This window comes from Poecilia latipinna, unplaced genomic scaffold (genome assembly GCF_001443285.1).
Source record: "Poecilia latipinna isolate Pla-1442-1.1 unplaced genomic scaffold, P_latipinna-1.0 Scaffold500, whole genome shotgun sequence".
NCBI lineage: Eukaryota > Metazoa > Chordata > Actinopteri > Cyprinodontiformes > Poeciliidae > Poecilia > Poecilia latipinna.
In genome coordinates this window covers 140452-167015 of record NW_015113116.1, presented here as the reverse complement: position 1 = coordinate 167015, position 26564 = coordinate 140452, and the positions used below count along the sequence as shown (strand labels likewise).

The window sequence follows — 26564 nt, the reverse complement described above, 5'->3', positions numbered from 1 at the left end:
CAGGTGCTGCAGATTTCAGTGTAGTAATTGCAACATTGTTGAAGAAAATCCATCTTTAAAGCTCCCTGTGATCAGTTATAAGTGCCTGCACACTTCTTGCTCAAAGTTCATTGGGTTTATTCAGTTGATATTGGGCTTAAAACGCATAGGAGTGGTGATTTGATCCACTGCCACAGGCACACTAAAGAAAACTACTAAATCCGGTTTATTTAGGTTGACAAAGGTTTAATAGACATCAGAATTACACATGTCCTCTGGCATTAGCAAACTTTTTCAGATTAGAACATTTTAACAGGTTTAAACAGATTCTGCATCATTTGGGTTGCAAGAAGTTCAACCTTACCACTTAAAGCAAAGATAGATTGTTTGCTTTAAGTGGCAAACAATCTGTCTTGGCTCCAAACAATTTTTTAAAAATATATCTAGCCATTCTGGTTGCTCTGTATGTCTTCACTAACTTTTCCCTAACTTGTTGTTGTTTTGGTCTGAAATGCATGCAGTGTCCTCACATATGGGTAAAATGTTTTACTACAGCTGCATATATTACAAGTAAACACCTTTTTTCTCCTATTCCTGTCACTTTTTGACAAAAACATGCAAATAAAGGGGTAAATCGAACTTTCTCAAAACATGTCTGATGCTTGATGCTTTCTGTGATCTGTGCATGTAAACTTCTTTTTTGGGAGTTTCGATTTTTGTATTTATTAACAATGACAGACAACAAAACACCACAACAATATAAAATTGTTATCCGTGGCCTGTTGTTGAAAAGATGTCAAACTATATTTTAAAGTAGATTTGAGTTATTTTACAGAAATCTGTGGCTGGTAGCTTCAATCGTGCTGGTGCTGTCTTTAAAAGACACAAACAAACCAGTTCATGTATCCTTTGTTTTCTATCCTGGGCACAGACAGAAGGCCTATTCAACCCGGCATCCATGCAGGTTGCCTTGACAACAAATAGTCAAGGCTGCTGGACAGTAGCACAGGATGAGGCTAGCTCATAGACCTCTTTGACAGTCAGCGTTTTTGACGTATCATGGAAGCAGAGGCCCAGGTCAACACAACAGAATAAAATATCTCAACTGAACACAAACCATATTTCTTCTACTATCCCTGCTTCAATTGTTTTTAATCACACTGAAAAAAAAACAATTTGCATTCTTTAACCTTTGAACTCAGTTATGTCTTCTGTGAAAGCTGTGGTTCAACTGAATCCTAACATGAGCTGGAATAATGAGTAAATTATTTGTAGGAGGGAATGCATTAAAACAAAACTCTGAAACTTTCATCTCAGATGAGGTTTAAGACACAACTTAAGATTCCTGCTGCAGACCAAGCTTAATTACAGTGTCATCATTTGAGATGAACAAATTAGAGTTAGTTTTTTTTTTCTAAGTATACGAGTTAACTGGACTAGAAGAAAGACATTATTTTTGTTTTCCACCAGAAAAATTTGAAGGATTATGTGTGAAAATACACATTATGTTATGGAGTAAGATAATGAGCCAAAGCACATCAATAATTCCTCCTCCTCATAACTCAAGAAACAAAATTAAGATTTTAAGGTCCTGTCAAAAAAAAGGTCTAAATTTAGATGCTGTGGTTTGCTCATAAACAGGTAGTTCATGCTTGAAAACTCCTTCACATCGATTTAAAAGACTCCTTGTCATTTCGCCTGATGAGAGTCGGTGATGAAACCAGTTATTAGGTTTGGGGGGCAAATATTTTCACATGGGGCCTGAATGTGTTTGACAGCTTTTGCCCTATTATGCATCTCTCTTCTCATTAGAGAGAAAGTTGTTAAAGTTGATCAAACTAATTTGATAGTTTGATCTGAAACATGTAAGCATCTGGATTTTAGAACAATTAAGGAATAATTCACTTTCAGCGTGGGCACCCATGTTTTCTTTTTTTTTTTTTTGCTGAAGTTACTTGAATTTTTGACAATGTGTTCATGCACATAAAGTGTGTTTGTGCAAACGTGCCACGGCAGGAGACAAGAGACCGGGGTGTGCGTGTGTGTGTGTCTGTGTGACGACGGTACACGGGGAGGAAGAGAGGGAGCGACGCGGATGACACGCATACACTCTCCCTGCTTCTCACATACGGAGGAGAGAGGGACAGAGAGGGAGACAAGAGTGGAGAGACGCGGAGCAGAGGGGAAAGCGCACGGAGAGATCAGCGGAGAAATGCCCGCTGGACGGATGGATTTTATTCTCCCTGAGCTGTACGAGCCTTTGTAAGACAACATGGGCTGCATTGGATCCCGGACGATCAGTAAGGACACGCCGCTTTCTATTCTACCATGTGGATGGATGGATGGATGGATGGATGGGTGCGCTGAGAGAATGAAAAGGCGGAGGAATTCATTTTTAAAGAAGTGAAATACACGTTTATTATATCCCTAGAGTTGGTTTGCAGCGAGTTGTGGCTACAGAAGAGGGTTTTTTTCTGTCTTTTTTGGGGTGCAGTGAATGTATAGTTTACTGTAGGAATTACTGTAGCACCTCAGTGTGCGTGCGTGTGTTTTGGGGTGTTTGTGAGGAGGGGAGAGGCTGGACAGACAGGCGGCAGGGATGTGAGCAGAATAAGATACCGCTTGACGTTTTTCCTCTCCACATGGATGACACCGGACATGCGGCCAAGGCGCGCGCTTCTCTGTGACAGACAAGGAGAAAGAGGGAGGGATGGAGAGAGACCTCCGCCTTGACACGCCGCTAAGGTCATTCCATGCTGGGTGTCTGAGAAAATTCCCCCTCCTTCCTCCCCTTCCTGTCTCCTCCTTCCATCTTCCACTCGCTCTCACCCCTTCTCTCCTTCCAGTCCTTCCTCCCTCCATCCTACCCTCCTGTCTCTCTACTGTGCGTCATGCAGCGACGTAATATATCGAAGATACAGGGTGCACCCCCCCCCCACACACACACACACACACGCATTCACTGACACTCCGGGTTATAAGAGGGAGGCTTGGTGATTGACTCTAACAGGATGACTCAGAACCTGGCTGGGTAAACTCAGGTGTGAGCCTTAAACGCTCTGCGCAGGTCAATTCTGCAAAGTCAAAGGTGGAAACTGCTCACACACTATTCTCTGCTACTGATTGAAGACCCTAGCTTTATTCATTAACTTTATTTAACCGGCATCCGTCGGTTCATCTTCGCTGGGAAACATGGCAAACTGTAGCTCTCTTTTTATCTTGGTTGTGTGTCTTTAGGTTGAGTTCTTGAGTCGCTGCTGGTTTCAGCTGCACGCAGCTGATGAGGCTTGGATTTAGCACAGATTAGTTGCACCTGAAACTTTCTATAAAATCAATTCAACTCACTTTACATATAGATTGCTACCTACAGCAGTGTTTTCCGGTCAGTGGTTCCATTTTCTTGTAAATGATTATTTGATACCCTTCTAAAGAAGCTTCATGTGCACATCGCTCTTCTGACATCACATGAGGTACCTTATCAGAGTTCTTTTGCATTTGAATGCTTTCAGTCATATTCCTCTTTAGGAACCAGTCCCTTGTTCTACACTTAGCTTTGTACAGAAGGTCTGGTCACTCAGCTGTTCAAAATGGATTGGTTACTGGAGGCTGTTTAAGTTTTTAACGATTGGATCTCATATTATCCAATTGCTAACATTTGGCCAGGATGTATTAAAGCTTGATTGTGAAGGAAGCTCTCTCTCTCTCTCTCTCTCTCTCTCTCTCTCTCTCTTTCTCTCTTCTCTCTCTCTCAGCCAAAGAAGTTGATGTTTGCTATTAAATAAAGTAGCCCATGTTACCTTTTCTTGCACTTAAATGCTCATTGTTAACCTGGTAAATGATCAGAAACTTCATGCAAGCTTTGGGAGGGGACAGTCTTCACCATGCAAGACTCTGGACATTTTGCAGATATAAAATCTTCAGGTTTTGTAGACTGTATCCTGCAGACTTTCCCTACTTTTATATTTGCTCTGCTAAGCTGTTGGAGTCTTGCACACTCATCAAGATCATAGTTTTGAGAGAATTTCTCCTGCTAGGCTTTAACCCATGTGCTTTTATATGAGGCATAGCTGTTCGGAAGGCACATTTGTGCCAAATGTTAATGCTGGAAAAAGAAAATAAATGATTAATTGTCTCTCAGTTATGTGCTGTTTTCCACCATCTGACTTTTTTTTAAAGCCAGATCAGAAAACCTTGGGACAACAGTGTGCTTTCAAGGTTCTCCGCCACACATCTACTTCGGCATAAACAGTTTTTAGGCCTCCCAACATAACATTTTGAATGTTGTAATAATGTGTGTCATTATGAATAAATCTGGCTGAAAGGCATACTGTCATTGCCAAACTGTATAATAGCTTCACTATTGAGCAGCATCTGCAATCTCAAGGAAATGAAAAGCTTTAAAACACTGATTGAGTATACCTATTGAAAAACATGTCTTTATTTTTTTAGAATCATATCCATTTGAAGTCTAAGGTGCTGTTTTGAATGAAGAATATATCAGTCAGTTCTTGTGATCCTGTTCATATAAACGTTTGTGCCACTGACTTTGTATATTGCCAAATGAAATATAGTATGCATTGAAACACAAACTACTGACAGTTTAGGGCCTAAAATCTGTGGAGAGAGCTAAAGATAAAGTTATGGGAAGGAGGTTTTCTGACCTCAAAGACTTAGAGCTCATTTTAAAAGATCAGTTTTCAAAAATGCTAGTGAAAACATCTAAAAAGCTTTTTAGATAATATAAAAGCCTTAGTTAAGTATTTGTCTTTGCAAGGACAAAGCCTGAACATCAAAAAAAAAAAAAAATCTTAAGAACTGCAGAAAAATGAAAGTGTTTGCATGTTTCAATTGTAAAATTTGTCCTCACAAAATATAAACTTATAGTTTAGAGATCTTTTCACAACAAACACTAAGATCCAACAGACTGACTTCAAACTGCTGTCAAAGTAAAGTGTGGTCGCCCCTTCAAATGTGTGTATTGTCAGTTTCCATTATGTGGAGCATGCAGCTGTAGTGTCCTGTCTTCACATGCTCATATATTAAGACACACACATTGTAGCAGTGGACCATCAACCCCCACCCAAAGCCTGTCTGTTAATGCACCATCAAAGCCTCATCAGGTCCTTTATGATAACAAATGGAGGCAGCTGGAGGATTTCAATAAATAAAAGGAAGGACAATGTGACCTTTGGTTGTCATTGAGCTGGCTGGATGGAGGATGTTGAGGATGGGGGAGGTGTATTAGTGGTGACTGCTGTGGAATGACACAGAGGGCTTTTTGGGGATAGAGGGTTGAGGTGTGAAGAGTCAAATACATGCTGGTGGGTTTTTTTTCTTCCCTTTCTTAGTTTCATAAGTGGGTTTTCTCGTCTCCTCTGGCTCTCTCCCTATCTCTCCCCTGCTCTCTTCTCCCTATTTGCAGTGTTATGAGTAGATAAAATCATACTATATGAACAATGTGCTCAGCATCTTCTTTTTTTCATGTTTAAAAATTAAACTGAATGAGCAAATAGAACGCGCTATTACAGGGTGACTTCATAGATTACGTTTTTTACATCATATACCTGCCCAGAGATCTAACTGAAAGTACTTAGATTTTTATCCACATTTTTGTTCCTGTGTGGAAAACGCAAGGATTTGTTACTTTGCTGCACTGAAGGTGCAAAACCTATTTTTTACTGTACATTAAAAGAAATGTTTTAACTCATCACCAAATATGTAAGTAATAAATTAATTACATAAGTTATTAGGTAAAGCATTTGATTCTGCTTGAACATAGCATAAGAAGTTATCTAAAAGGAAAATGTAACAGGAATCTGCTGGAGGTCATTTTGATGTTTTGCTATTTTGTACTTTTCTTATTTTGATCGTTTCATTTCCAGATAGTTGTCTGCCAAAAGATGCACCTTTTTACTGCTCTGATCTAGAGTTTTCAAGATTGTCAAAGTGTGAACTGGTTTGTTAAAAATATGCAGCTGGTAAACATTGGTGTTGGTTTTTACACAGATCACAAATTTTTAAATGAATAGTGAATGTCTGCATTTGACCCTGTTTTTTATGTGCATATTATCTATATTGGATTCAGGTTAAGGTCAGAAACCACATTTAAAAAAAAAAAAAAAAAATCAGGTTTCTGTTTTTACATGGCATTCCAGTTGATTTTTAAAAATGGAACTTTAAATGACTTCAAAATTCTAATTGAACACACTGTTGTGTACACACAAATGTGTGTATTGTCAGTTTCCATTATGTGGAGCATGCAGCTGTAGTGTCCTGTCTTCACATGCACATTTTGAAGAGTATGCATCATACTCTTCAAAAAGGAAGAGTATGATGCATAAGGCATCATACTCTTCCTTTTTGAATTATATATTCCTATGCAGGAAGGTTCTACTGGGAAAAAAAATCTACAGGTATTCTGAGGTATTTATAGTTTTTGTGGTAATGTTGCCCATCTTCTGTTTCCTCCATGTTTAGCCAGACACTACTTCTTCATAAGAATGTGAATTCATGCAAGGATGCACACAGTATCAAGCTCAAACATCTTCAGTGGTTACAAACAGAAAGTCTGATTGCAACTATATTAATTAACCTGGACTTGTAGATTGCCAACAGCATGATGAGACCTCAACGTGGCTGAAAAATGAACTTTGATTTAATCATTTTTGTTTGTTGCTTAGCAAGAAAAGTTTTTCTACCTTGTGCCAGCAACTTAAAAACATATCAGTTTAGTGTGATTAAAGCTTTTTCTTCATCTGCTTTTTTTTGTTGTTGCAAATATCTGATGTTGAGATATCACCAAAGATTAATGTCTGATTGGTGAACAAATTCATGTCAGAGAATGTTCTGAATCTTCTTTTGTTCATTTGAGGTATTCAGAATAAAATTGTAATGCATAACATATTGAGACATGATTATGAAAACTATAATGAGAAGCTCTTGTTTTGATACTCAGTACAGCAGCAGCCATTTTGAAGAATGGAGACTCAGAATTTCTTATTGAGCACCGTCACCCTCAACAAAACTGAAGACAGGTGTTCAGTCTTCATTTACCTTCTTATGTCCAAACACCACAATATGGCAAACACCACAGATAGCATAAAAGTACTATTGAATAGAAGAAGAAATGTTGCAAGCCTCAGAGGTAACCAGCATGACAAAGCTCGTTAAAACAGTCCAAGTGACTAGACACCACCCCTTTCCTCCAGCTTACTGCCTGCAGAATAGCTCCTGCTGTGTTTCTTCTGAGCCACATCTATTCTAATATTATCCCTGAGAGCGAGCGTCTGCCGCTAAAAATAGATCAGGGGTAAAAGAGGGAGGTCACTGAGAGACGGAGGGAGAAACGTTACAGTAAATACTGGTCAACAGTTGACCCGGCATTATTTGTGTCACTTTCACTTCCCAGCCTCGCTTTGTCACGCGTCTCTTCCTCCTGGTGCTCTGCAGAGAACAACACAAGCGATTAGAAAAGCAAAGCCAATTGTGCTCTATCATAGTCTTTCCTGTTTTAGGTCTTTCCATTATCTCGGCAATGCTGCAGTATCATTGTTGGTTTGGTATTTCTGGACTTTATTGTTTCCCTCAGCTGTGTTTCCCGCAGTCTGCCATTTAACTGAACTATCACTGCCTCTTATTACACTCGATTATCTTCCAGTTACAAGTAAGGCTGGTGTCTAGCAGTCATCACTCAGACAGCAAGACTTTCACTCAGAAAGGCTGTCAGGCAGAGAGTCACATCTCTGTCTCAGCACCTTCAAGTTGGGGTCTGAAAGGCAACGCTTCTGCAGAAACAGGCACTAATAGAAAGCATCACACAAAAGAGGGGGATGAAACCTCTGTCTGATATGCTGAAAGACTGAACTATAACAGTATCCCAGCAGATATTAGACCAAAATTCCCCATATTTGAAGTGCAAAAATAAGCCTCTACCTACCTACCTACCTACCTACCTACCTACCTACCTACCTACCTACCTACCTACCTACCTACCTACCTACCTACCTACCTACCTACCTACCTCATTTCAGGTTCCCAAAAATCTCAAAACATTTTTTTTTTTTTGTCCTTATACCTCAAGAAAGTAACACATTTTGATGACTTTATCAAATACCTGCAACAAATCCCAAATACTCTGGAAGATGTGTCATTGTCCTTCCACCATCTATCATGTAAAAATGTAAATAAATTCACAGAGGTTTGTGATTGTAACATGGGAAAAAGTAACAGTTAAATATGAATACTTTTGCAAGGTGCTCTATGAAAACATCTATACATGAAGCATACATAGGTTTAGCAGCATAAAGAAAGTGATGGAGACACTTTGACCGAGTGGGAAAAAACCCCCAAACATAAGCACTCACTGTTTGGCAGGCAGCAGCTTGAGTTCCACATAAATAAACACAGGTCGGATAATTCAAGTCGCATCTGATGTGACACTCGGACTGTGCGGTCATCTGCGAATGCAACAGGATCAGGGTCCTGCTGGTTTTATTTTTAGCCGTATTGATTCAGGTCAGTAATGGAAAACGAAGGTGACGCCTCCTTCGGGCTCTCCTTTTTTTCCTGAGTCTCTCCTCTCCTATTTTCTCCTGTGAACTTTTCCTGCTGGGGCTCCAGGTTCTCAGCGGGGAAACCTGAAGCCGCCTAATTAATTTTAAGAGGTAAAGCAGTTTGAAACGAGACTAAAATGAGAAATTCTGGATGTTGTAAGAGCCAATGGAAGGTTAGATCTTGGATTTAAATCCTACGATTTAACATGAGAAGTCAGATAATGATCACAAATTTTTTTAGACTTGCTCAACAAAGTCATTTTAACTTGCAACAGAAATATGTAGCATTTCTAAATAGAGAAAAATAGATATGTTACACATGGAAAGCAGGACTCTGTTCAAGCTTCAGTAGCCAAACTGTCCTTGGGCATTCTTTAATTTACTCTTTCCACCCACTTCCCCTCTCCAAGGTTACAGAGAGGCTGGAGTTTGTCTCAGCACTCAGTCTCCTCTCATGAAGGCAGCCATCAAAACAAAGCTTATCTATTTTCTCTCAACATACTTTGATAGTGAGGGCTGTCTAGCATTGTTATACAGTCTGGTGAGTTTATCACTCATTAACTCGGTTCAGCGTCGTTTTGAACTGACAATGACGAATTCTGCGAGGTTTCCATTGATTTAATAAGCAAACACAGCTGTGGAAGGACCACATGTAGCATGCTCTGAAGCACAACACATGACATTCTGCCAGTGTGAAGCTGGCCTTTGTGCAGCCTTTGCATAGGTTGGATGAGACACAATTTGAAGGGGCAACATTGTTTGCCTCAGGGCCCGTGGCACCTTAATGAAGCCTTGCTTTGGGTCACTGCCAACATCTGTCTCCTCTGAGCGGATCATTTTTCTTCTGGTAATTTTACAGATGAATGGTGCAGCAATTGCACTGTTGCCTTGCAGCAAATAGGTCTTGGGTTCAAATCCCAGCCTGGAGACTTTCTGCATGTATGGGTTCTCATCAGGTACTTTCCTCCCACAGTCACATCAACCTCAGCCTTGTCTAACTTTACTGCGTACTCTAAATTGTCCGTATGTATGAATGTGTGGATGGTTGTTTGTTTTATGTAACAGTAACACATTTTGCTTGATGATAAATTGTCCCAGAAATTATTGTGATAAATAAAAATATTGTTGTTTTGAGAATTTTTAAGTAATATATTGATAATTGATAATAATGTAAGTTCATCCTCTCAAAGACGAATGAACTTTAATTTTGTAAAGAACTGTTAACACTGGAACTTTAAAATGTTTTAAATATCCAAAATAAAACACAACAACCAAAAGCAATAAGTAAAATTGAATTAAAAAACACAGACAACTGAAACCATAAAACAAATTGATTATGAGGCCTTTTTCTTTTATAGGTGTTTAAAATATACATCTTTTTGGTGACATCCTGCTTTGGAAATTCAAATTTATTGTTTTTTTCCTGTTGTCATTTATTAATGGTTCAATTTTCAAAAAACAAATGCACCCTCAGTTTATTCAAAAAGTGAATAAAAGAACATGCAGTTTGTTTAGGGAGAGTAATACTCTAAAGAATGGCCTCCCAATGGTTTCAAGAGTTACAAGCACTTTGTTCAGTTTTAGTCCTACTAAATATATTTTTCTTTGTGTCAAAGTTTTGATTCTTACTCAACCTGTGTTTCAGTAGCTGCTGCTCAGAGTTGACACCAATAGCTAAGATCATTCTACTCTCTATGGCTGTTAGCTTAATACCTTCATTTGTCCATTCACTTATTGGATTTTCCATCTTATTGCTAATTCTGAATATCATCCTGGACAACACTTGATGCATGATAAACAGCACCACATGCACATCCATTGTCTAATTTTAGTCATAGCGAGGGAAGCAGGGTAGACCCTGGACAGGGCGCCAATCCATCACAGAGACACACAACAATGCAACCACACACACACACACACACATCTAAGGACAATTTAGAGAGAGCAATTAACCTAATAGTCTGGACTGTGGGAGGAAGCCGCAGTGTCAAAAAAGAACCTGCATGTGCAAACTCCATGTAGAAACACTACTGACTTGAATGCATGACCTTCAAACTGTGCCACTGTGCAGCCTGCATGGAAGCAGAAAATGAGAAAACCTGTTTAAAAAAAGGACATCAAATCCTTTCTTCTACTGGTCTTTCTTATGCATTAATTTTGTGTAGTAGACATTCATGCCAATAAAAATCAACCTCATCATTGTCATAAGTCATGCTTAAAAAAAACTGTGTTATAAGCCAACATATATTTAGACATTAGCCACAATAACAGACCTGCAAGAACTGTGACCTTTGACATATTCACATTTTATTTAATCCTAAAATTTAAGATGTTTTAAAGAATATAATAGACAGTTTGTTGTTTTCATTTCTGACATCTGGTCACTTTAACCCACAACTATTTCTATTTGTGAACAATGTAACCAAGATGAAATGCCATAAGTCACTCACTTTTTTACATCTGCCCATTCCCCCTCCATCAACAATGGTGACTACAAGAACTGACAGTTCACTGGCTGATTTGAACATCACAGGACTTGACATGCACCCGTTGCTTCAAGGTAACATTTTCACTTCATTTTTTGAGGGAGCATAAAATCTAACATATTCAGGAGGTATCCTCATCACGTTTTGCACAACAAAATCATAATGAACCAAACAGAGCATGAACATGAAGGCAAAAGAGGTGATAATCTGCATATCTGCATGAAATTGCACTGATCTCAGCTGCTATTAAAGAGCAGAAGCTGTTTAACATCTGTTTTAGGTTTGCCCAGTCAGGTGTGGCATCAGCTCTCCCAGGGAAGTCTTTATGTCCCTAAGCCAAACTTAAATATTGACTTTGGTGCCTTTGGTGAGTGATGCAAAGAAGAATGCTCAGTGATCAACAACATTTCTTAATTGAAAGGCTTTGAAAACAATGATTAATAATAAAAAATCTAGACACAGCTTTTTAATTAACCAGGTTGGCAGCTGAAATCCTCCAATGTCAGCCCTTTTGTTCACTAGCTAAATTTATGCTAGAGACATTTTCCTGAACTCATGTCACACTGTTTTACTCTGCTGTGTGTGATGGGGTGTTTAAAATGTTTTTATATTGGCTTAAACTTAAGGAAAAGCACATTTTGTCAAACAAATCACACCATTTTGTGTCGTGTACTGTATTTTTTTGTGAAGTACACTGCTGCATCATACCTCTTCTCTGGAAATAGTCCATCAATGTCTCAAATTAACAAAATAATTTTTAATAGAAGTAATCTGAAAAGGGATCAGATTGTCCTGCTGTTGGAGCCACTTCAAGCCTCAGGCATGAGGAGGCAAGTACATTTTCATCAGTGCAGACAAAGCATCTGCATAGTGAAGCACAAGGTTAGTTAATGGTATTTATTAAAGATGCTGTCTGAAACCCGCACATGTTTCAGCTAAATTATTTAATGACCATTTTATTCTCTGCCTTTGAGTATTTATTGTTTTCTCCATGATGACCACAAGCAGCCTGGCTGAGTTGTAGATTATACTACATATGATAACGAAAAGATGTGTAAAATGGCATTGCTAGAGAGTTCCTTTACCTTATTTACTCAAAGCAGAATATCTTCTCTCAAGATTGAAACGCAATTATATCATTTATATATATTGTAGTTGATCTTTACGAACATTTTGTCTAATCCTGGAAATTTGTTTTTGTGTGGAACCTGTGACTTCATTTCACTTGCTCTACTGTTGTTGTTTTTGTGAATGTTTAATATTATCTTTCTGGCTGAAAGATAAAGGGCTCCTAACAGAGCCAGTGTGACACACCACTTAAATGTATCATCTGGTGTTTAATGTGCCCTGCTTAACACAAGCAGTGAAGACAGTTTATTTTCACATCTTAACCATATGGCTCATGTAAATACACGCAGCTGTGTCATCCTAAATTGTTGGCTAATGCCGACATTATCAGGTATTAAACCTGAAAACCTACTTGGAAAGAGTTCAAAGACAGCATATTATACAAAGGCTGAAAATGTCCATTGTTTTTGGATTAATGGCAGGATACTGTAGTTTATAGAGGAGGTTAGACTGGAGGAAACAAATACAAAATCCCAGGAACATCCTTTGATCTCTAGTCAGCAAAAAGTTTAGCTGTGTTTCTAATTGGTGGATGTGAACATCTCAGTATTTTAGACTGCGGCTCTGATGGCTCCAACATTAAACACAGTTCACTTCTTTAGTCATCATACACTTACTACACAAACTGAATAATCTGCATTGTCTGAAAGTGATGGAAGGATGAAGTCTTGAACAAGCTCTAATTTCACAGTGTGTAGGGGTGATTCATGCAGGTCGGTGAAAAATGATATTTTTCTCAGTCAGTGTCATCAGAAATGACATCTATAATGTCATTAATACTGTGGCAACTGCTTAGTGGAAATCATTGTTACTGGCTTTAATTAAAATTCTCTGAATAATTACAGAAAACTCCACTTTATTGTCAGTCCTATTAAACATGTTTAAACACCTTAAAATACATTCATAGATCAGGGGCATTCATTTTCAGTAATTGTCCCTATTGTAAAAATATACATCTACCTTTTTAGTGTGGCTAACTGCTGTTCAAATTTAGCTAAAACAAAAACAGACAATTTGGCTTGATTCATCTGATTCTACTTAAATTACCTCTTGTGTCAGATTCAGGTATCACAAACATCTTTGTCTAAAATCTGTTCACCATTTACTTTCAACAACTCTGACATGCTGGTTAGAAACAAGACAAAATCGAATTTGTAAAGTTTTTTTTTTTTTGTTGTTGTAAAATTTTACTTGGTGAGGCTTTTTTTTAAAAATGAAGAAGGTAAGGTAAGGTTGTCTTGGTGAATTTAGAATACAACCCACAGACACAGAGAGATGCACTGAACAGGAAAGGAATGGCTGGATGAAGGTATTGCCCCATTGAGGCGTAGTGAGCAGGACTCCCCCAATGTTTGGTGTCGGCTCAGAGCGTCCGCCACTGAAGCGGAGGTGAGTCAGACTTCACTTCGCTTTGGATCATTGTCACAAGCTGTGTGTGTCGCTTCACACACACAGGAGCACATGTGCGCAGACAGAAACACACACCGAGCTCCCACAGGGATGGCAGCCGACAGGCGAGGGTGTGCCACAGCGAGCTGTCAGGACCTATTGTTGCTGCATCCCACAATTCCACCCTTCCTCAGACATGCACTCAGCTGTTCTCTGTGTGCATACATCAGGCTACATGTACAGGTGCATGCATCAAGGGCCACACACTGCTTTCTCTGCACGCTCTACATTACCTCCATGAAAAACTCATCAGTCAACATTATTTCGATAATTTTTCCTAAGCTATTAATTCCTTTCCCTCCCAAATGTCCTATATTCTCTCATTCATTAATTCACCACCTAAATTCTGTTTCATCTTGCTTTTCCTTCCCTCTCCCACTGTTCCTGTGGTCTAGACATTTAGCTGTATGGCTCCTCAGAGAGTGACTAAACTGAGCTGCACATTAAAGGTTATAAGTTTTAACATAACATTGTCATTATTTTATCACTCCATCCTCTACTGTGCACTGGGTTCACTTGGCAGCTGTGCTGGTTTTGATTTTATTTTTTGACTCATGGCTGAACAGTGATAATTTGACATTTCTTACCTTGGTATATTGAACATTGTGTGACTGTACCAAAGTAAACTCGTACATTTGAAACAAACAAACAAACAAACAAACAAACAAACAAACAAACAAACAAACAGTAATAATTATCACAGATATATCAAATCATTTGAACAGAAATACAATTTACTATGACAGTAATGAAGAAAACATTGTGTCTCCTAAACCTGTTAAATATGTATTGACTGCATGAATTATGACATTTTTTTTCCTTAAACTTTAAACATTTAAATATCTGATCGTTTTAATATTACCTCTTATTAGACACATGGTAACGTCCAGCTAAAAATATATCCCCCCAAAAAGAAAATGAGCCTAATTCTTAATTGTTGGTGGTTATTTTTTCTTTGCCTTCTGTGGCACTAATACATTGTTAAGACTTGCTACACTGAGATGACATTAAAATGGGTCTGCAGAAACTATTCATACATGAGGTCTGTTTGAACAAAAATGTTGTTTTTAGCAGGAGAAGAATAAAGACAATAGTAAAGATTTTCAATATTTTATGTTTGGAAATTAAGTGTTAGATAAAATGTAAAAAAAAAAAAAAAGAGAGAGATTTAATTTAGATGTATCTGTCCTGTAGGGTGATTGAGGTAAAAACAAAGAAAAACAAACAAACAAACAAAAAAAGACTACAATTTTTATCTCCCACTTGCACTAGACTCGCATGTTTGGCTTGGTTGTATTTACCCAGAATGCCCTGCACCACAGTTCACTTCTTGTTTTTGGGGCGGTCTTCAGTCCACTTGCATATGCATACCAACCGCACCAGAGTTCACTTTAAAGAAGAGAGACCTATAGGTTTTTAACCAGACTAGATTTCAGTTTTTTGGCCCACATCAGAGTTGGATTACACATTCACTCCTCCCCAAATGAACCGGATACTCTTGACAAATGAAATGGAGTTTGTGAGTTAAAGTGGACTAAAGAGGGCTGGTGTGAATGCGCCCTAAGACATGTAGGCAAGGGAGTTCTTGAGGACCAGGGTGGGGGACCACCAGTTTACCGCAGCTGATTAGTAATTAACAATAAAAGAACAATCACCATAACAAAAACCATGACCTTCTTGATATGACAAGAAAACAATTGTCTGGAGGATTTATCAGTGGAAACATGTTTTCAAACATGTCCATAAATTAGATCTGAGGTCATACAGAAGGCATTCTTTTTCATATCAGCTGGGCTTTTGTTTTGGTGCAACTCCACTGCAGAGTGTCTGGATTTGTGCACAAACACTGCTGACCTTTCCCTCAAAGGTTAAAAGCCTCACACATACTGTACCAAACCTCAGAAGCTCCAAGCTGCATGTTTACAGAATAACAAGCAAAAATTACTCTGCAGTCCCAGAAAAAAACCAATTGTAATCACAATCAGACTGTGATTAATTACCAGGTTTATGTTCAGCCTATAAAAAAGAATTAGCACCAGTAACGCAGAAATTATTCTAACACTAAAAACTACAACATCTACATTTTAACTGTATGGATCCCTGGAGTTAGAATATGATTTTATATATTAATAAAAGTCTATTCCCTGCCCCAATGTTCAGAAGATGTCATTTTTCTTACCTTTCTCCTTACTTTCTCACTTCCATTGTTGCATTATTCCTTCCTTGTGTCTTTCATAATGTTGAGCAAAAATCCTTTTTTGTGCAAGAATGTCAGTTCTTGACCCAACTTGCAACTTCTGTAAAGACAGAGGAAAGAAACTTTACTTAAAAACACAGGACACTGCAAAACTATTTAGTCTGGAAAGACACATCTGACAGGGGAAGTGGCAGACGAGTTTAAGCATGAAATGAAGGGTAAAAAATATCTGAAGAGAGAAAAGCAACAGCAGAGATCTGAAATTGAACAAAGGAATGCAAGAAGTCTGCATGCACTGAGAAAATGAAACACAGCAGAAGTGAGATCAGACCTAAAAAAGAGATAGAAAAGACTGAAGAAGGAGCAGCTTTACAAATTAACATTGAGCAATTTTTTAACACCCAGTGTAAGTAGATCTAAATATGAAACCGACACAATTTGAAAGCAAAACAGAAAAGCTCATTTGTTTTAGAGAATATCATTTGTATTTTTTTTGTTTTATTATTATTTATTTGTGAATAAATAATATTCACTCTCTGCACTTGTTTTGCCTGTAATTTATCTGCTTCAGCGCGTTCTGCTTGCCCTGTCGGACCTATGCCTTTCGCCCCACTATGAGTCTGGGTCAGCATTTCTACCCCAGGTTGCTTCCACACTATTCCCTGTTCTCTGTTTGTTGTTTGAAGACTTTTCCATTTTATCCACCCCACCTGCTCTTTCCCTCTCATCTCTCCTGTGGCTTTGGGAGGAAGCTCCATCATCTCAAGAGGTCCAGAGGTGCATGCGTGGTGGAGTTACAGTATGTGTGTGTTTGTGTCTGTTTGAAAGTGGCTGAGTGCATGAGGGTATGTTGTGTGAAGTAAATGGCTTCAGGGATCCCCTGGGTTAGATATCAAATGTGCTCACAGAGAGCAGAGTCATGACTAAGACTGCATGTCTTTCATTAACACAGAGAGAGACAGAGACGGGGAAAGATGCTGCGAGTGGAGCTTGCAAAGTTGAACAAGTCAACCCAACTCATTGCTGTGACAGAAACGATGTCCTTCAGTTTTGCTGTATTTTTAAGTTCTTCAGTTGCTTCCCACGAACTGAAGTTTGTGAAAGTCTGTGTTTATTGCTTGTCCCTTTTCGTTGCTTCCAATTCAGTATCTGTTCTGCTCTGTTTTAAACAGCGGTTTGGATTCCTGTATAACTAGACACCTTTGCCCTGCAACACTTTCTGTACTTTGAATAATACCACTTTGTGTCCTGCACTTTCCTTTTCAACTTCATCGTAAACTGTGCCAGCAACAAACCTGATGTTTTCTCTTGTAGAAAGCATTTTTAGGTTACAAAGTCCTCAGTGTGTCTACACCCATTTAGATAACTGCATATTAGAGCGGAACAGCTGCTGCTTTCCATTTTAGTTTTGACAGCAGCTTCAGCTTCACAAATTTATTGAAAGTTTTTGCAAGGCAGGGTTTCGGCTGCCAGAAGTTGGCCCTGAAAAGAGCTAACTTCATCCCACTGCTCATCCACCCAGAGACCGAAGTGACATCTGGATTAATGTGGTTACATGTCAGAAGCCTCTGCTGCCATTGTTGCTACTTTGCTAGGCTGTTTGTTCTCCTGGTTGAAGTAGAGCATTTTTGTCATTTAGGATTATTGCTGGCCATTGTGCTTAAAAAAAACAAAGAATTGTATGTTAAGAAACAATCCCTCTACTGGTATGATGCTTAATAGGAGTGTGCAAATCTGGTTTTAAAGCTATTTATAGAAAGTTGGTTGGGAACCAAACCAGAGGTCTGTCTTAGTTGACAGGAATTATTGTTTCATCCTGCTTTCAATGCAATGTCAGATATCAACAAGAAGATGGTAGAATTTTACAGTCTTCATATGACTCTGTCGTGAGCTACTGAATACTGAAGGCCTTCCTGTGCTTTGGGGACTCCGTCTCTCATCTTAAGATTCGGATATTGTCCAGGACTAATTCACGACTGCCCATCTCCCACCGCCTACAGTCTTCACCGTGAATCGTTCTCCTGATACCTATTTGGACTGAAACGTTTTGTCCTCCAGTGCAGGAGCTACAAACCCTGAAGTATTTTTAGGCGCCATCAACTGAATACACTCCCCTTCAGCGGGGTTGGGACCTGGCAGAAAGCGTCAAATCAATGTGGACTGCATTGATGTAGATGTTCAGCCATTTGTTAGGGATACTATACTTATTGGACCTTTGTGCAAGGTAGACTGGTAAGTGAGTCCAAGCTGCAGTATTGATTTTGACTCTTAAATCCACTTCACTAAGGGTTTCATCAAAGGGTAAAGGCAAGAAGTTCAAAGGTCATTCTTAAATTTGTGTGAATTAAGTGTTTTAATGACAGGAGCTTTGAGCTCAGCGTTACTCCAACTGTCTGAGATTCATATTAAACAACTTAAGCAATTTTGTACTGAAGCACCCCACAGCTGACCTCTGTTTTTATCAGGCAGAACTTAATTTTGTAGCAAATTAAATTCAGTTCTGCAGCAGGGAACGAGTTATCGCTGTAGGAGCAATTTCTTTCTCAGCTCTTTCCACCACTAGATATTATAGGTGCAGGTTATAATTTGTGTTAACAAGGGGGAAGCCTCTCCTTTCATTGCCACTTAAGTCTAATATCCTTCACCATCACGGGCTTCACCAACTCATGCAGGTTGAGACCCCCTATGCCAAGGCATGGCATGGATAATTAATCTAATTTTAGAGCTGGCTCTAAGTGTTCTGCTGGACAGATATTTCATTTTCACTCATCTTTAGTGCTGCAATAAAAGACAGCGCTTCCAAGAAAAACATAATACTGAGATGACTGATTCACATGATCCACAGAACTCTGAGTGAATTTACATGTAATTCACCTTTGTACCTATGAATTACAGCCTGTTTTGGTGTTCATCCAGGATTTGATGCACTCACGTAAACACTTCAGCTGTAATATACTGACAGAGACAGAGATGATGAGCCACCAAACATAAAATATATTCAATAGGTCAGTCACATATAAAACCTGAACATGCATGTGTTCTAACAAAATGTCCTCAGTTTTAGAAACCGGGACCAAAGTGCTACCATGTCACAATAAATCACAGTCTAGAAGGTTGATGAGTCTTAACACAAATAAGAACTTAGAAAATGATTAAAAAAAAACTATTTCTATATGATGAAATATAATTTTTTTTTATTGTTTTGAGATTCAATAATGTTTAATGTTATTTGTCATATGACATGGATTACAGTTTTCCATAAAAATCTTGAAAATGTTTGTTAAAAATCAAGATAATTAAATTTTAGTAATTGTTTAATTTAGGTTATGTAAATACAGTACTTTCCTCCACCTACAACATAAAGAAACAAATCAATTTCTCTCATTTTTGGTAAATGCAAGATGCCTGTCTGTCTGTCTGTCTGTCTGTCTGTCTGTCTGTCTGTCTGTCTGTCTGTCAACAGCATGGTTGTGGCTTTGTTGGTTCTCTCTCCAAGAATTTGAGGTTTACTCTTACGTTAGCTGGTCACTCGAATACGCCTGTATTTATGAATGTGTGCATACATAGCTGTTTGCCCTGTCTGTCTGTGTTTTACTGGGTGATGCATAGTCAGTCTTTCCTGAGTGTATCCTGCCTTTCTCCCAATAACTCCTGGAGACAGCCCCTCCTGCAACCCTGCTAGGACGAGCTGTTGCAGACAGTTGATGGATGGATTTGGTTTGCTGTGTGTACATGAGGGAGTTTTATGTTTTTATGGCTAACTTCTCATTCTCATCTTCACGCTGTAATGTGGGTAACATGTTGAATACATGGCAATCTTTGGGCTCTGCCATAATACAGCAGTTAATGGTTTTATAAGAGGACTCCTAAATTATTAAAGTGGTTTTTCATTACTTTTTGTGAGATCCTTGGGAATAGCTCGTCATCCTCATATATTTCTTGATCAACTTTAACCTTCATGATTTGCGCTGGTTGTGCCCTCTGCGAGCTAAAGCTCAGCATGGATAATTAATCTAATTTTAGCCTGGTTTTGTGTGTGTGTGTGTGTGTCTGTGTGTGTGTGTGTGCCTAAGAGAGAAATACTGGACAATGTTGTCACTTTCCCTAGTGATGATGCCAGAGGGTACATTGGTTCAACACGCTGTTATCTTCCTCGCTGTCGTTATTTCTGCCTTGCCTCCCTCATCCGTCGCCATCGTGTCCAACTTACACAAAGTAATTCTGGGCTTATCTTGTCTGTTTTCTTGCATCTGTGTTTTCTACTCAGGACCTGACACCAGTATTGCTCCTGATACTGAATTATCCTTACATTAAATTTATTTTCTCTGTTTCTTTCTGTTTTCGTCTCTCCAGCAGCAGACGCGGTGCCGGTACGGAAAGATGGGGATCAGGTAAAATGCTTCTACCTTTACTTTCATTATCCCCGTTCTGCACAAATAAGTCTTCATTAACATGCTTTTTTTTTTTTTTTTTTTTTTTCAAAGCAGCTTTGACAAAATACAAAATAGATGGTTGTTGGTGTATTCATCTGTGGGAACGTTGTTTATTCTCTGCTAGGGGTGAAAGAGAAGCATTTTTATCCACCCACAACTGTATCATAATGTTAAATTTAAGGTCCCTGCCTTGAAAAGGTTGCCTGTATTTAAGCTTTGAAAACACCAACAATACCAGCAAGAAAGAAAGACCTTCATAGAGTGAAGTGTATGTTTATTTTCTACGTCAGTATGTGTCATCCCTGAATCTATTGTGCACCACAGGGTTGAGGACAAAGCTTACCACAAGCCTCCAGTGATAAAAACACAAAACTCACCTGACACATTCATTGTCTGCCCAACCTTCCTTTATATCTGACATTTTACATGAATACAGCTCAGAGAGCAAAATCATCCACTTCTGCTTCACTGTTTTGGTTACTAGAGATCTGTTTAGACAGAAAAAATGAGTTATGCCAATTACTGTACTCATGCATTACCATCTCATTCCAACCTACTTATGTTTTGTAACCATAACAGTCCATTTCATACTCTCCCATCACAAATCTGTGTATGTTACTTCATGGTTAAGTATTTTGACTGTAGAGATAGATAATCATGAAAAGTTATGCAATTGTAAATTATTTTCTGATGATTTTCTTATTGCTCCTTCCTTCTATTTGTTTTGTTTCTGATTATTGTAAAATATAACAGATTATGATCTCTGATCAGAGAATCACTATGACTGATCTCCTTATGATCCTTACAGTAGATTATGAGCTAAATTTTGAATTTTAAATCACTTTAAATAATCTATTGTCAAAGTAAAATAAAACTCCCTAATCAATGGTGAAACTGACTCATTGTCACGTTCTGTTCCACTTTGCTAATAAGTATAAAAAAACCCAGAGTGGGATTTGAACCGACAACCCACCAGTTACAGGATAAATCCCTGCTGAGCTGCTTTTGCCTCCTAACTCTTTGTCAGTTACCCTTTTCTTTTAACCCTGACCAGTTTTACACTATGGCCAATTCTGAAGGAATAATTCCTCCAACTCTGAACAGACAACCTATTAACCCTCTCCAACAGCAGGAACTTAGAGTTAACATGTTGGAGATGATGACATTCTGCATTATCTAATACATAGTCATCCAGTTTTAGGTCAGTGCACCCAAACATGAGTCTAACTTACAAGCAAAGCAGCCAACATGTTTTTTGCCCTATCAGTGAAATGTTCTCAGCAGGCTGAGCCAGTTTCCTGACCTCAATTCAAATGATTATTCATATTACTAGTGATGAATAGGCTGAAGGCAGAGCGGCCTGGAAGTGTGTCTGCTGTGTGAATCTGGCGCTGTCACTAGGGATGTCTGCAAGGCACAGCACACTTCAGAAAGTCAGTAAAACATTAAATATATTGGAATGTCCTGGCATACGACAGGTTAAAGGCACATGCAGTAATACCACAGTGGCCCCATTTCAGTCTGTTGCATGAGTTTTCCCTTATTTCAATGTCAGTCTTCATATTGTTGACTTCCTAGGAAAGGAAACTCCAAAATATGATGAAATATGAGAAATTCTGAAGATGGTGACATTTATTACTGATGATTTTCTGCAGAAAGTATTTTTTTTATTAGCTTGAGACCTTCTACTGACAACTCCTGCTGAGTCAGAGCATTTTTTTTTTTTTTTTTGGCTAGAGTTTGCATGTTATCGACTTTCTCCCCAAAGTGTGCCACCAGGATTAATTAATGTCTCCTAATTGGTAGAGGTGTGAATGCTTGTCTATCTGCACATGTGAGCGATGTGAGAAACTGGCAACTTATCTTGTCCCACTTGGTGTGAACAAGGAAAAATGCAGAAAGTAAATATTTGTTATGAAGACTATGGACCAAAGATCAAAGTAACAGTTCCAACATACAGGTTTTACTGAAATACAATGTTTTGCTGTGCAAAGATATGCTGTTTCTGTTCACACATGACTCAATTATTGTTTGATGATTTTTTTGCATCTGAAAGCCATTATTCTTAGGATGCAATGACTTCTTCTAGGACTATGCTGCTCATGGTGGAAGCATGTAGAAGAAATCTTTGCTTTAGTTCAATTTTTTTTTCATCTTCTTTGGTTGAGACATTGTTTTTATTGGACATTTTTCCCTCTGGCTTTGGATGCTGTGAGGTTGGAGGCATTTTTATTATCTTTTTCACTTTCGGGCAGCTGTTAAAGTAGCCATTCCAGCTAAGTGTTTGTTTTTTTTAATCACCTCGATAGCTCAAATAATACCTGTACCAACTAATGCTGGATTTGAAAAGGAAGAAGTTCAAATCATCTCTTTAATTGATCATAAAGAGCAGAGATTATATCCCCAACTTCAACATTTCTATGACAGGCTGTCTAACCACACGGTCAGAGAAAAATTTAAAGATAAGCATGAAAAGCAAAGTAGCAGTGCTTGTCAACAAATATGGTGTCATCCAGCTCATGCTACTGTTAAAAAAAAAAAAAAAATCACCATCCCAATGACTCGTTGAAGATCCTTGGTGAAATGAGTGACAACAACATTAAACTTCCCTTTGGGATAAATGAAGTGTTCTTGAAATGAACTGAGTATTATGTTGATCAACCCATCAATTATTTGAGAATATTGATACTGTCATGGTAAAAATATATCACCTTCTCTAATTTCCAAGAGTTTTATTAGTGAGGGCAAGATAATAATTATCATGCCTTAGCTTCTTTTCAATCTACCTCCAAATGTTCAAAGACACATGACAAATTTCACAGTTTAATTATTTTTGCAACAATAAAGGTTAAATGGGAAAATTGAGTGTGAAAAACTAAGGACACCGTTGCTACTTCTACAGGATTTAAGAGGAAAGTGGCAGCAAGAGGCTGCTAATCAGAGTATGTGATTACTGTACATGATCATCAGAAAATGCTATGACCTTTATGAAAGAAAGAGTGCTGGTAGTTTGTCGGTCTAGACTAGAGCTGCATGTTACCACAACAGCAAGGAGGAAAGTTTTCAGCAACGCCCTTAGAGAAGCAATTCGGGAAAGGTAGAGTATTTAAGACAGCTATCAGTCTTTGCTTTAATTTACTTTGGGCAACAAAGGACACTTCTTTAAGCCCTAGGGTGAACTTTCATGTTTTTCTTTATAAAGCCTATTTCCAAAGTATACTCATTTTGGACATCACTCTTGAGCATCATCCATGTTTTTTTCCAAAGCCTTATTTTATTTAACCCATCACTGAGCCACTGAGTCAGTGCTGTTTATGAAGGAGCTGCTTTGATTTGTCTGGCTGGCTGCCATCATCGTCTTTGAGAAAAGAAAGAAAAACATTTGCTTGATTAGATACACAGACAGTCCAAATCAGCTCCTACAGTTAGCCATGACAAACAAATAAATTAAAACTGACATCTAAAATAAAATATTTGGGATTTGAAAAAAATCTCAGATTTTGTTTATTGTGATTAGGCCTCTTGCAGTAAGCAATAAATCAATTAATCACACGATCAATTATGTCAATAACTTCCATTCTGATGATTAATATTTTTTGAAGGGCATTTTTGAGACATTATATTCCATTGTTTCAATTTTGTGTGGTTTTATTTCTATTTATTTATCGTTTTAAGTTGTGTTGTATATTTTGTTAAGTTTTGTTTTTACAGAATTAAAATTTATTGGTCTTTGACAGGATAAATTTGCATTGTCATGCCATTATTAATATATTACTTGAAAATGGTCTCAAAACAACGATATCATTTATCGTAATAAGTACATGGACAATATATCGTTTGGCAACGGTTTTTTATTGTGAGAGATCTAATTGTGATTTGCATTGATGTCCTGAATGACAGATTTCTTTTTTGTGTTGAGCAACTTCTATGCTTCAACTAAAACTTTGCAGAAGTCCTCAGTGACTTGAAATAGTTTCAAAATCTTAATAAATTTGACCCATTTCTCTTATTTAATCTTGTTGTTTTCCTCTGGTGCCTCATTGAAATGAAACAGGCTTCATATTGTAATGTAGTACAGACATTTACTGCAACAGTAATATAACTGTCCTGATGAAACACTGTTACAACTAAACAGCTCGCTATCAAAAAGATAAAATGACCAAATCAAAGATTTTAAGTCAGTGTTTTATTTCTAATAAGATTTGTTGTTAAAGGGCCTAAATGTTTGCAGTGTTTACACTTTCTTAAATATTAAATTAAAGCTTTAGAGCAGCATTAGGACTTAGCTTAATACTGCTGAGTCACTGAATGTGTCTGAGTGAGGAAATGTGAAAAAAGGAGAAGAGTAAGGGTTGATAGCTCTTGCCTCACCCTGCAGACACCCGTATTAATCAAACCTGCGTGCTCTCCTGAGTGCATGACTGCGTCTCGTGACTGGCTGTGCATGACTCGTTGAGAAGGTGTGTCTTTGTTGATAGCCTCTTACCAAAGCCACAGAGCTGCTCTCCCTTGGGCCCAGACTATTACTGGGCCATGTATCACTTCTCAGCTGTGCACTCTGGAGAGAGACGGAGGACTAGGAAGAGTAAGACACTGGGAGGGGAGCAAACAGAAACATGTATATCAGTGTTTTTCATGAATGACTGTTGCTTTTTCTGACAAATTGCTTTCAGAGTAAGCGATTCAGCTCTAAAATGCATTCAGAGCTTTATGATGCCTTACAAGGGATTCAGACTCAGTGAACTTTTACAACTTTTGTTGCCTTACAACCACAAACTTTTTTTTAGTTTGGGGGGATTTTTTAGGTAGACCTAAAAAATCACTGGCACTAAGCATAATTGTTAAGTCAAAAGAGAAAGATAATTTGTTTTACAGCTGCAAGTCTTTTGGAGTTTTTCACCATCCTCTTTGTACATTAAGACAGAAAGTCTTGTGATTCTGCTTTGCAGAATGGCTCAAGCTCAGTTGGGCTCTCAACAAGATTTAGGATTTTAACTGGGCTACTACTAATTTTTACAATTAATATGTTGTGTTCATGGTGTGTAGTTTACATTTTCCTCCACACTTCATTTTGCATTAAGATCAAAATGTAAAATCTTGATCTGGGCAGAGAACTTTGCACTGGATTTTATTTAGAGGTATCATATTGAAATTAATATACATGACACTTTTTAAATAGGTACATTAAGTATTTTATCTTTATTTTCACAATCATTTTGATTGGTGAAAATATACAGATGACAAAATGTGAAAGAAAATAAAAAGGTACAAATATGTTTCCAAGGCACTGTGTGGCTGTATAAATATTTTTAAACTTCTGAAATTACCTTTGATCAAGGACTGAATGGTGGCATTGTGTCTCCTTCCTTCCATTTAAACCTCCTGAAATTAGAGAACCACTGAAACACTATACATGTTTAAATTGTTGCTTCACTGTTGGCGTTCTAGTGGCTGCAGGAGCAGAAAAATAAAACCATTTGATCGAGTGCCATTTGTCTCGAGGACTGATCTGAAAGCAGCCTTCAAGTCGTTGACTTCTACAAACATTTCTCCCGTGTGTAATTTATAGAACAGCAGAGAGAAAAAGGCCAGCAGGTGTTGTGGGGATTTGACAGAGTGAAACGCGGGCGATCAGAGATATAATTCAGACCCGACAAGGCTGAGGATCAAGTGTGGGCAAACAAAACACTAGAGACAGACTGATAGCATAGATTTAGTGCAAACAGCCTCAAAGACATTATTATGTGAAAAATAGCAACATGATACAAATTGGAAACATAAAAAATAATGATTTAAGACCACCATCCAACTGTCGTTGTGTGTGTGCTTCGTTAGTAAAATAAAAGGATTAACCACTTCATTTCCTCTTTTACCTTGAAATGGATCATAATTTACATAATCCTATATTGATGATGAATAAAAATTTTCACACAGATGTCTGGTCTGGATGTCCAAGATATTTGCATCAGATACTATTAAAAATCTGTTTATCACAATAATGAGATTTGCTAGCAAAAGCTTCACATATCTGCATCACCTGTGCAAGAGCCTGAGCTTAACTTTTTTTTTTAGATGTCTTATGCTGCAGGTCATGACGTCCTACTGGAGTCACATTGGCTTTTAAATGCTTTGAGGAAACTTGGAAGGAAAGCCATAGTATGAGTAACATCAGATGGTGGTTCATGTGTTTCTACTGAAAATACAATTAATTGTGAATGTTTATGACCAAGAATAAATAATTGTGAATAAATTCACAATAAAATGACACAAAGGTGAAGGGGGACTTACGTTTTTTTTTTTTTTTTTTTTTTTTTTTTTTTTTTTGTTTTATTCCTTTCAA

General features: G+C 38.0%; 1 protein-coding gene across 6 annotated transcripts in view; it reads left to right on the top strand.

Annotated features, from left to right (window-relative positions):
• Positions 1-2047: 2047 nt before the first annotated feature.
• LOC106952223 (uncharacterized) overlaps positions 2048-26564 on the top strand; it is a 48748-nt gene continuing 24231 nt past the window's right edge. For 3 of the 6 annotated variants that reach the window (XM_015040215.1, XM_015040214.1, XM_015040212.1), the window contains exons 1-2: positions 2049-2279; positions 20145-20182. In XM_015040215.1, coding sequence (XP_014895701.1) covers positions 2252-2279; positions 20145-20182 — 66 coding nt within the window. In that variant the 5' untranslated portion in view covers positions 2049-2251. Of the gene's footprint in view, positions 2280-20144; positions 20183-26564 lie in introns of all 6 variants that reach the window. The other 3 variants (XM_015040213.1, XM_015040216.1, XM_015040217.1) reach the window with 3 other exon arrangements.